The following is a 12,678-nucleotide window of genomic DNA, read 5'->3' as shown; positions in this document are numbered from 1 at the left end:
TTAACACCGTCTAGTAGACTAAATTTTGCTTCAGGGTCCCTCAAACCTGAGATAAACTTAATTTTTACCAACTCTTCAGGGTTGGCCGCTGTGTGATTTCTCCCTAAGACGCGCATGGAAATTGTCGTCTGAATCCCCTACATCTTGTATAACGGGCAGAAGTTTAGCCCTTTCTGCTGTTACTACTCTCACTTCAGGAAAATAAATTTCGAATCGCCAATCTAATGTCTTACTGATTAGGCTCCTAAATTTGATAATTGCATCTTGCCCGCACATACTTGAAAAGAGATTGGTTACCTGTAGGTCCAGTACAGTTTTTGTTGTGACGTTGTTTTACGCTCCAGTACGGTTGTTACGTTGTTTACACCGTGCTTGGGGAAGGTCTTCACCAAGTAGTCCAAACCCTTTATCAAACTGCACAACTGCTAGTCGTTTTTGTGTGAGCTTGCTTCCTTTCCACTCAACGTCACAAGTAAGCGTTCCCAAAAGCGTTATTTGATGACCATCATAAGCTTCGAGATGTCTTATCTTACCATCCAACCGAGGTTTACCAAGCTCAGTCCATATTTTTAGCGATATCGCTGTGCTATCTGCACCTGTGTCTACCCGCATTTTTACTTCGCAGTTATTAATTGAGATATATTCCCATGTCGCAGCCATGTTAAAGATTTGTTCTTTAGCACAAAACATTCCCATCTCTGATTGTGGAGATGCGTGTTCTGAAGAAATATTTTCTTCGCAAAAGTTATTCTGTTTACTGTACTTAATTGAATTTGGTGGGGTTTGCTTCTACACATTTTTGAGTAGTGTCCCAACTTTTCACATTTTTTGCATTTTTACTGAGCGCTCGATAGGCTTGTATTGCTTCTCGACATTGCTTTAATACCGTCTAGTAGTCTAAGTGTTGCTTCAGGGTCCCTCAAACCTGAGATAAACATTATTTTTACCAACTTCTCTTGAGGGTTGGCCGCTGTTTTGAGTTTTTCGAAGTCAAAATAGCGTATTTTCTCCCTAAGACGGGCTTGGAAATCGTCATCTGACTCCCCTACACCTTGTATAACCGACAACAATTTAGCACTTTCTGCCGTTACTACTCTCACTTCAGGAAAAATAAATTTTGAATACCCAATCTAATGTCTTTATACGGAGCGTCTATCAAATTATTAGGACTTACTAGGCTCCTAAGTTTATTATTTGCATCTTGCCCGCACTACTAAGGAAGAGATTGTTTACCTGTAGGTCCAGTACAGTACTACCGGTGTTGATCTTGTCCTCTTTCTTTTCTCCGCGACATTTCGCCACAAAAGACAAAATCCATGCAGTAGCTGATTCTGCATTCTGTAGATCCACAAGTTGTCTGCTTGTAGCTGGTCTGGACACCATTGTCGTGGTCGATAACACGGGTCAAAGAATTCAATAAGATGAATTTTAAATTGTTATTGGATCTGCAAATATAGAAAAATTAGCTCGTATTTATAGTACTTATCTATGCGAAAATATACAGAGAAAATTTAGGTTAGCTAAAAACATTTTACATGATTGACATGCGAATAGATTTTAGTTCCGAATCCCGGGGGTGATTTTCTATTTTCATCAACATTTCACGAGAATCATATATGGCCTAGGCAAAATCGAGTTCATTAGTTGAAGGTCAGTGGATTTTAGAATCAGGTTTCTGTTGGTGGGAAAATTTACTTGACATATGATTGATGGGTCAATAAGATAATGATAGCGCCAAGACTGAATTACAATTGAGTATAGTTTTGTGGCCATTACTTATTGACAAAATTCGTCAGGAAATTTCTTCTTTCGTTCTTTGAAACTTTAAAGAAACTTCTAAGTTTCCTGATGTTTGCATCACATCATCCCTCCTTTTTAATAGAGTTTACGGGTATAGGTTCTCCAAATCTGTCCGGCTGTTTTATGTTTCTTGTTGATGTTCGTGAAGGCTCTGGTGGTCCAGGTTGCTGGTGCTCTGCAGATGATGTGGCTGCAGAAGCTTCATTTTGATGTGAAGTTCCCACATCTGTGTACTGAGGTTCTGGTTCTGATTGAGATATGGTCTCCTCCACTGATGGTTCAGTTTTCACATTGTCCTCGTCTAGGCACGCAATCCGGTTGTCGCTCACCAGAATAGTCCAAGTTGAGCTTTCGGGCTGTATGAAAGATTTGTTCAAGCCCTTCCTGTTGATGAAGGTAACAGGAACTATCTTGGTCTTCTCATTTGCCTTGAATAGAATGGGTTCGCACAAGTCGAAATCTGCTATTGCTGGTAGTCTCACTCTGTGTCCCAACACAAGATCGATTTGAGTTCTGCCCCTCGTCTTTGAAGTGTTGCGATGTGTCATCAGTGCCCTTTGCAGGAATGCTCCAAATGACACATTAGGGTTGTGACTCCACGCTTGAAGTGCCCGCTTTACTGTCTGAACTACTCTTTCAGTGAATCCATTAGCTCTTGGATGATTAACAGGTGATTCCATTTTCTTTACTCCCAGTGATTCACACCACTGTTTAAGTTCACCACTTACAAATTCAACACCATTATCAGATACTAAAATTTTTGGTATTCCGAATTTTGCAATGATTTGACTAAGATATACATTAACTGTTTCTGATGTTCTATTTCCGGCGGGGAAAGCTTCTATCCAGCCAGAACCCGCGTCAACAATTACAAAGATATTGCCATGGTCCTTAACATAACCCCAGACTATGTGGAGCCATTACCAGACGTCGGCTTCTGGCCACTTTAAGGTTGTTTTTCCCAGGCTAGGCCTGTTCATTTGACAATTCTTGCGTTTACTAACAAAACGATGACCGTCTTGGGTAATTCCAGGCCACCACGCTTTCATTCTAACTGATGCCACAGTTGCATTCTTCCCAGGATGTGTCTCATGCGCTTTTTGCCAAAACCAATTGTCGTAGTTTGGGTGGAATGAAAGGAACAATGCCTCAATACTCATTCCATCGTGTATGGTCAGTGCATCTTTGTGTTGTTTGAATACTTTTTCCGCTTTTGAAGAATTTCCAATTGCCGCTTTTTTGATTCGTTTCATTATATCCTGAAAGAGTGTTTGTTCCAAGTTCGGTTTTAATTTCTGCTTGGGTCACCAAATCAATCTGAGCGAAGTAGATGTACACAGGCGTCACTTGGCTTTGGCTTTTTCATAGGCGTCACTTGTAAATGTTGCTTCTTTCTTTAAACTATATGGCTGTACAATTGGGTTAGCACATAATTCATTTTTTATGCCTTCAAAGGTTTTTTGTTGAATTTTGCCCCATGAGAAATCGCTATTTCTCATGTTATTTAAGGGTGACATTTTTGTTGCAAAATCAGGAATCATTCGTCCGTAAAAATATGCTAGCCCGACAAACGATTCGAGTTGTTTGTTGTTAGTTGGTGATTTGCACTTTTTTTATTTTTTCAACATGTTTGAGATGGAGTATCCCAAAAAGCTAACGCTATCGACTGGTTTTGAGTTAGATTTTTTCTCATTATTAGTAAAATTCTTCTCACGTAGTCGACTCTTGACTGCAAGCATTCTCATTGTCGAACTGCTCCCTGGTAGTTCCATGCAGCAACATTTAGTCTTGAAAGATCACAACACCTTTGATTCCATTGATTTTTGATTCAATGCAATCCGAAGATTGGAGACGAGTTCTTCAATTCCTGAGGTAGTCGGCACACCTTAAATACTCCCTGAGATGTGTCGATTCTGCATATATCTTTTGCCTCTTCTACAAGATTAATTTGATAGTAGGCATCTGAGAGGTCAATTTTGCCAAAGTATGAGGCCCCATGTAGGTTGTGGAAGATCGTCCTCATGACTTGTATTGGGTAGTTCTCATCCATGACCTTGCCATTGATATGCACTTTCAAGTCCACACAAAATCCCAGTTCTCCACTCTTCTTTCTCTGCCAAACCACTGGAGATGCATTAGTGATTCCTCCTGGGTGTACCGGTTCAAGGATGCCCTGTCTGACCATCTGTTCCAGCTTCTCTGTGACCTTCTCTTGAAGAAGTACAGGTATTTTTTGGCTTTGCAGAACATTGGCTGTGATCCTGGCATCAACGTCACGAGATTTGTCACCCTTCATAGCAGGTAGGTAAACGGCTGTGACGTTGTTAACACCGTGCTTGGGTAGATGGTCTTTACCAGGTAGTCCAAATTCTTTATCAGACTGCACAACTGCTAGTTGTTTTTGTGTGAGCCTGCTTCCGTTCCACTCAATTTCACAAGTAAGTGTTCCCAGGAGCGTTATTTGATTTTTCATTTTTCATTTGGTTTTCGAAAGGTCTTTTTGAAGTTGAACCCAACTTCTTCTTTCACGGTAAAAGGCTTATTACCAGATGAAGAACTTGCAGAAGCCATTGCTTGACTTCAGAACTGTAAGCTCTGTCATTTCAGTAACCGACACTGCTGATTTTGCATCTATACCGTCTAGTAGTCTAAGTTTTGCTTCAGGGTCCCTCAAACCTGAGATAAACTTTATTTTTACCAACTTCTCTTCAGGGTTGGCCGCTGTTTTGAGTTTTTCGAAGTCACAATAGCGTGCTTTCTCCCTAAGACGGGCTTGGAAATCGTCGTCTAACTCCCCTACGCCTTGTATGACGGACAGAAATTTAGCCTTTTCTGCCGTTACTACTCTCACTTCAGAAATAAATTTTGAATCGCCAATCTAATATCTTCATACGGAGTGTCTATCAAAATATTAGGACTAATTAGGCTACTAAGTTTGATAATTGCTTCTTGCCCGCACAAACTAAGAAAGAGATTGGTTACCTGTAGGTCCAGTGCAGTACCATCGGTGTTGATCTTGTCCCCTTTCTTCTCTCCGTGACATTTCGCCACAAAATACATAATCCATGCAGTAGCTGATTCTACATTCTGTAGATCCAACAGTTGTCTGTCTGTAACTGGTCTGGACTCCATTGTCGTGGTCGATAACACGAGTCAAAGAATTCAATAAGTTGAATTTTAATTTATTATTGGATCTGAAAATATAGAAAAATTAGCTCGTATTTATAGTACTTATCTATGCGAAAATATACAGAGAAAATTTAGGTTACCTAAAAATATTTTACATGATTGACATGCGAAGATTTTAGTTCCGAATACCGGAGATGATTTTCTACTTTCATCAACGTTTCATGAGAATCATATGTGGCCCAGGTACAATGAAGTTCATTAGTTGGAGGTCGGTGGATGTTAGAATCAGGTTTCTGTTGGTGGGAAAATTTACTTCTGACATATGATTGATCCGTCAATAAGATAATGATAGCACCAGGATTGAATTAGAATTGAGATTAGTTTTGTGGCCATTATTTATTGATAAAGTTCGTCAGGTAAGTTCTTCTTTCGTTCTTTGAAACTTTAATATAACTTCTAAGTTTCTTGATGTTTGTTGAAAATGTCTTTACGCCTACTTTTCTCACTCTCACGATATGAACAGAAAAACACTATCTTCTCTATTCCCTTTAAGTCGTTCAACCGTTCGATTTAAACAATTAATCTTCACGTGCGGCATTGACGTTTACATCCTGAAACGCACTTTCAAAAACTATCTAAAAACACCGCCGGAAGACTTCCGGAAAAAACTCGGAGTAGAAAAACGACTACCCTAACTAATATGAATAACCTCTAAAACTTCATGCTAATAAATCTGAAATAACTGGCAAGTTAACAATGGAAAAGCAACTGGCAACAAAAACCGACAAAGAATCTGATAAAAAATTACATTAAGAATAACGGCTTCAAAACAACTACTGGGAAAAAACCTCGACTCAGTTAGTCATCATTCAAAAAGAGGCTGCCAATTGAAAGATTAGAACGGCTAAAAAGATAATATAGAGGAGACCTAGGAAAAGGAAAAAGAAACAAAGCACAAGGTGGAAAAGAGTACAGTCGACAAAAAAGTTTGAATTGTCCACAAAACGCTAAATTGCTATTATTTGGTGGAAAAATTTTAAATGCTTTTTTTCCGGCACTAACTAATACCCGGCAAAACTTTCTCAAAAACCAAAAATGCGAAAATCTAAAACATAGCCGGCAGAATGCCGGAAAATAGTCGCGATAGACGCTTTTGGCCGTCGAGGGAATTGAAACAACGAAAGATATAAGATAGAATGATACTGATTTTTATGAGACACCTACGCCCTATAAAGAAAAATCTCTGTAACAGAGCTTTTTCAAAATTGATATTCGAAATAAAAAAACTAAGGACTCTAATCCTTAAGAATCAATACTTAGATGAACACTATTGATCTTTGTTTAGTAAAGGTTGATGAAAATTAAAAATCATTAAGTCAGTGCGGAAGTTATTTTTTTGAGTGAGGTAAGTCACGCAATTGTCCTAAAAGCAGAACAAATGACGTCACGCAAACAAATTTTAACTGCAAAGCACTCTGGAAGTTACTGAAATTGAAAAAGTCCACAAGAATCATCGATGGCGACGATGAATTAAAACACCACGATGTCCCTAACAATAGCCCGTATCGCTTCGCGGCTATTAAAAAAGAACCCAAAAAATAAGAAAGGTTTATTATTTATGTGTTTATTGTATTATTTGTTCAATGAAAAGTGCCCTCTCTGACTTCCAATAACACTTTCGAGAAAAAAAAACATTTTAAACATATCCATCCTATAGATTGAACTAGAAAAACTAAAGCCAGACACTTAAAATGAGCAAAATTATTTAAAAAACTTAAGAAACAGAGAAATATCGACCAAAATTTACTAAATTATCTTTTTAAAAACATTTCAAAACCAAGAAGAATTATATCGAAAGCCAACCAAAACCTCTACAACAACTAATTTAACAAAAAAAACTCCCCAAATGCTAAAAAAAAGTTGAAGAAGAATACAAAAACTGCTAGAAAAGCGTACAACATTGCAAAATGATAAACACAGCTCAAAACTAAATCCAAAACATCATTTTTTGATTCAGATGGTCAAAAAAGCTTTCAGACGCACTATTACTAGTTCGGGTAAACGATACAAATATTTTATTAATGACCGAAAAGGGAGCGTTTGAGCTTAAAAAAAACTGCTTTGAAAATACCGCGCTTGATCAAAACAAATTCACTCGCTTATCTCGCTCTCTCTCTCAAAAATATAGCATAAACAGAAAACCAGCACTATCCCTTCTCCCTGCTCCTCGGCAATTGGACCTAAACACTTTGTTTTCAAACAACCTGTTAGGCAGACGCGGCCCTGGGTATCGAATGGGGTCAAAATTCTGTCTCTTGCGTAAAGCTTTTAGTTGTCCTTGATTAGCGAAGCCGTGGATGGCTGATTGCCAGGTACCATCATTACCCACATAGCCACTGGGTCCACTGTCAAATGACAGATAACTCTCAACTCCCGTTAGCTCACCTAAAACAACATAAAAAAGACCTAAAACTGATAAGAGTGACCAATTTTCAAGGGCACATTCCATTACGTTGCTTTGCGTACGCAAAATACAAGAAAATATGCGCATTGAAGAATGGAGAGATTTATTTTGGTCCTAATTCTGCATCAATTCCATACCTAGAAATGAAACTATTCTGGACAGCATAATTTCTATGAGGCGTTTCGAGCTGTTATTTACAGTAATACTGCTTTATAGGGTTCACTAAAAATGGATAATCATCAATTAATCCGGATTCGACCAATGAATATAAACTCGTTGCTGTTTCTCGAGTAGTTAACTCGTAAGTTAAGATTTCTAGATATTTGGATTGCAATAAAACATAACCGACTAAATGTCGGAAGAATTGCTCTCGAACGACTAGTGGGAGCTCTAATCAATTGCAGCCTGCTTCAGTCGGGGGAGGGAGGAATGGGACTAAGAAGTAAAATAGTGGGCTTCAAATAACCACATTAGAGGTTAACATATACCACTATTAAGATTTAAAGCGAAAAATGGCACCAGTTTTGGCGCACTTTTCATTTGACTTTTAGTATTAAATTGCTGCCATTTGAGTTCAGCTGCTTGAAATTGTGATAGAGAGAGAACTTTAGATCACGCGAAACGCAAAAAGTCAAGGGCTTTAAAGTCACTCAAAAAGTCAAAACGGTCAAGCGAAAATTTTGCATAAAAAACATAGCCGGTAGGATACCGGAAACGACTCGAATCGTCGTGCATTATAATCTCTAACCTAACCTTACCGAAATTGGAACATCAAAATAGGAGAGAGAAAAAAAACAAAAGTAGCCCAACAAACCACATTGAAGGTAGGTAGGCGTTGGGGGGGGGGGGTAGATAGGTGGGGGGGTTGTGCGGTGTAATTTAGATAATTAGGGGTGACTTATATAAGAACAAAAAATCTCAAAATGACCTCTTCACCTTGAGCATTTCCAGCAGTTCCTAATTACTGTACATTACAAACGAAGCTACTGTTAAAGTCCAATGTTCGAAAACAGACGTCAACAATCAAAAACGGAGGTAAATGCTCAAAACAAAAAGAAGTCAAAATTCAAGTCATGAACAAACTTGCTTTATGCTAAAAAAAACCTGTAGAATCTCAATACTCCTCTTCGAGTCGTAAAGACACACACGTTTACAATAATTGCTTCTCTACGAGAGCAATTAAAAACAATCCCCAGCAATGCATTTGTTACCAACAAGATCGTGCCTTTAAAAACTCCCACAAAATTTACAATGACGAAAATGGAAATGAACACACGTGACGGTAACAACGATTTGATTCGGTAGCTAAGCCATGATTAAAAAACCCTTTCAATAATTGCTCAATTTCTCCAACCGACTACTGGGCTTCCACGACAGCAATTATCTTGAAGTAGATCGACATTAGAATCAAGCAATCGAAAAGTTATGTTGTTCGTAGAGCACCTTTTGCTTTATTTGGTCAAGGAAAGAATAATTTCGAACGTCAGGAGAATATAAGAGAAAAAAACGAAATCTATATCGGCCACAAACACGCCTATAGCTTCAATTGTCGAAACAACTATCACATCATACTTGATGTCTTCCCGAACATGAATTGCAAATTCACATCACTTTTTTGTTATTTCTCCTTAGGAAAATGGGACTACTGAAGCCTGACAGGGCAAATGTTATTTAAATTTACTCATTTAAATTTGGCCATGTATCAGTCCGAACTATGCCAAATGGTTTTTAATTGAGTCTGTTAAATGAGACGCAAAATTCATCAAAGTGAAACTTTGGTGATGTAATGTCAAGATAAAGGAAGGTGACAATTGATTTCATTATGTTATTCATTTAGGTTTGAGCTTGAAAACATTTGCTGGTGGAAGAACTACTATTGAGTACAATTACTTATAGGTTTTTTACACGCAAGCTCCGCATCTAGCGCGGCTAGTCTTTGTTAATCTGTTCGAGATTTACGAATTCTTTTTAGTAAATAAAACTTGAATAGCAAGTTATTGCCGGTTCACTAGAAACAGAATTGCTGACGGTCGTTCAAACTATATTCAAGCACCGGAGGGCTCAAGCAAACTGAAGAAACCTGTTGACTACTGCTCTTGGGAACTATTTTTTGAAAGTTTTTCTCTTAAGGTAAGGTGAGGTGCGATTTGAGTGGGAACTTGTCATCCAATATTATCATGAAGGGCTTTTTTGTTGGTGACTGGAATATGTGTCTTTTAACAGTGGTTCTTTTTACTGAAAGCTTTTATTTGACAACTGTTGGTTGTCTAAATATAGCCCGTCAACCTTGCTTCCATCATTGATTCTGGCTCACGCTTTGGAGGCAGTTCGTTAACATTGATCTCATTCTTAAGTTCATACCAGCCAGGAGAGATTTGCGAGAAAACATGTCATTATTCTGGTCGAAATATACGGAATTACGATAGCACTAGGGCAGTAAGCTCAACAACCTGCCTGTTCTGCAAATCAGAGCTGAAACATAACTTAATAAATAGACAGTGCTATTTAATACGTGTATTTTACGCAACGATCAGGCTATCACCGCCTCGGGCTTTCACTAAACTTTTCAGTGACCCCAAATGTCTGTCAATTAAATCAAGTTACAATTCGGAAGCTGAAAGCCAGGAGACAACCACATTTGATCGTCTACCCTATGAACAGTCGATTGTGGAAAAGTACAATTACTTCTTGTTTGCTCAATCCTATGGAAGAAAAATTGAGGTGAATAAAATACCAAATATGTGCCGGTACGCCACAGCGCTACCTAAGCATTGAAAACGTGAGACTTCCGGATTTCCTTAGGTCACGCCCCCTTTTGGTCAAGGTTATATACATGGTGGAAGTTTGTGCCGCTTGCAACACCGATAATCGACTGTCTGGTTCTATGTTGGGTTGCTGGAAGAGATAAACAACCACATACAAAAATAGGAGAAACGCTGTAATGGCTCAAGTAGTTTGACTACCATTTAGATGCGTTAGAAGTCCTGGAAGCGCATGCAAACGGCTAAATATGTTCAAGTAAATCAGATCCAAAGTCAAGCGCGCTAGCTGCCAATAGGGGACCCAATTGCTTGAATGGCAACTGGAGAAAACTTTCCAATAAACAAAAATATTGTCGACCAGAAATCAATCTCGTGTAACACTTGGGACTCCTGGATTTCCTCAGGTTAGGGCATTTTGTGATCAAAGTAATATACAAGGTGTAAGTTTGTGTCAGCCTATCGAATGCAAAAAATTTTTGCTACTCAGGCAACATTATTCAACTTGATGTGGTCAATAAGCTACGGCAACTCTACGCAAATTTGTGTTGATAACACAGACAGGTAAAAAGTGCAAGATTGGGTGTTGCTTGATGAAACTTCTGAACAAATCAAGCCCTTGGCGTCCAGAAATTCAGCCAGCATTTTATCTTGCTATCAACGAATAAGTTTTCTAAGAAGCCACAACTGACTGGCCGGGTCACCATTGAAAATGACAAGCTGAAGGCCAGAAAAACATCTGGATGTGATTGACTACCATGTGGATGTGATTGACTCTGGATGTGATTGACTACAAAAGAATGCAATCATTATTCCAGTGTCCAAAAAGGGGACATCAGAAGCTTTGTTAATTACAGAGGCAAGATGCATCTCATTTTGGAAATCATTCACTGAAGGAAGCGATTAAGGCTTTTTTAATAATCAAAATGCTGCCTGAGAAATTTAGAACTTTCAAACCCTGATCATATGAATCAGCGCGCAAACTCAATGAAATTAGACACAACCAAGGTATAGACCTTTGATTCCTTAGATTATATATATTGTAAAAAATTTACCTTTAAAAATTTTTCAGCTTCTCTTTGTCTTGACTTATTCGTATTGACTGATCACAGACATTTTTTTTACAATCATCAGGCTTTATTTTTATAATATAGTCAGCAAACTGCCAGAAAATAGTCGGGCGATGTATTGTAGATGGGGTATATGGTACTATCGGTCCAAAACTTTCAAACCCATGCTCTCCCGAATAAGAATCAACAATATGAACCAATAAGCTACACGAATCAAGTTCACTAGCAGGCCCGCAAAATCATCACAAGAAAATCATTTAAAAGAATAGGTTTAAAATTGAGATTTTTTTTCGTACCAGCTCAGGCTGTAAGCCATGACCCTCGTTCAACAGCCAGAGGTATTACGTTACTTTACCGATGTGTTTGGTTTAGTATATTACTCCGAAAAACACCAATTTTTTGATCGAAGACTTAATTCGCTTTGCTATCTTGCATACTTAAGTACCGCTAAGACTTGTACAGATAACGGACTTCTACATGTTCGCAGAGCGCAACTCATATAATACATTAATCTACATGTTTCAGGTGCGGTAAAATATGCGAACTTGAGCTATAACATGCAAAAAAGAAAAGAGAAAGAAAGCAAAAAGGGTACAAGAGAAAGAAAAAGTGAGAAAAGAAAGTGAGAAAACATAGTGAGAAAAGAAAGTGAGAAAAGAAAGTGAGAAAACAAAGAGAGAAAAGAAAGTGAGAAAAGAAAGTGAGAAAACAAAGTGAGAAACGACAGTGAGAAGAAAACGACGAAAAGAAAGTGAAGAGAATGAGGAAAAGTAAGTGAAGAAATGAGAGAGAAAAGAAAGTGAGAAAAGAAAGGAAAAATGAGAAGACAGAGTGAGAAAACAAAGCGAGAAAACACAGTGAGAGAACACAGTGAGAAATGAAAATGAGAAAAGAAAGTGAGAAAAGAAAGTGAGAAAAGGACGTGAAAAAAAGAAAGTGAGAAAAGAAAGTAAGAAAGGAAAGTGAGAAAAGAAGATGAAAACAAAGTGAGAAACGAAAGTGAGAAGAAAACGACGAAAAGAAAGTGAAGAGAATGAGGAAAAGAAAGTGAAGAAATGAGAGAGAAAAGAAAGTGAGAAAAGAAAGGAAAAAGTGAGAAGACAAAGTGAGAAAACAAAGCGAGAAAACACAGTGAGAGAACAAAGTGAGAAATGAAAATGAGAAAAGAAAGTGAGAAAAGAAAGCGAGAAAAGAAAGTAAGAAAGGAAAGTGAGAAAAGAAGATGAGAAAAGAAAGTGAGAAAAGAAAGTAAAAAAAAGGAAGGGAAAGTGAGAAGACAACGTGAGAAACGAAAGTGAGAACAGAAAGCGAGAAAAGAAAGTGAGAAAAGAAAGTGAGAAAAGAAAGCGAGAAAAGAAAGTGAGAAATGAAAGCGAAAAAAGAAAGTGAGAAAAGAAAGTGAGAAACTAATATGAGAAAAGAAAGTGACCAAAAAAGTGAAAGAGAGGAAGGAAAA

General features: G+C 38.0%; 2 protein-coding genes across 3 annotated transcripts in view; both read right to left on the bottom strand.

The window, feature by feature from the left end:
- The window catches only part of LOC142334604 (saccharopine dehydrogenase-like oxidoreductase), an 81,172-nt gene that overhangs the window by 38,718 nt on the left and 29,776 nt on the right, over positions 1–12,678 (bottom strand). The window contains exon 5 of the mRNA XM_075382768.1: positions 7,194–7,374. Within this exon, the coding sequence (XP_075238883.1) occupies positions 7,194–7,374 (181 nt within the window). The remainder of the gene's footprint in view (positions 1–7,193; positions 7,375–12,678) is intronic.
- LOC142334606 (delta(3,5)-Delta(2,4)-dienoyl-CoA isomerase, mitochondrial-like) overlaps positions 1–12,678 on the bottom strand; it is a 440,398-nt gene that overhangs the window by 400,283 nt on the left and 27,437 nt on the right. The window lies entirely within an intron of this gene.

This window comes from Convolutriloba macropyga, chromosome 2, assembly GCF_964194025.1.
Source record: "Convolutriloba macropyga chromosome 2, txConMacr16.3, whole genome shotgun sequence".
NCBI lineage: Eukaryota > Metazoa > Xenacoelomorpha > Acoela > Convolutidae > Convolutriloba > Convolutriloba macropyga.
Note: the sequence above shows the minus strand (reverse complement) of the source record. Positions and strands in the feature narration are given on the sequence as shown.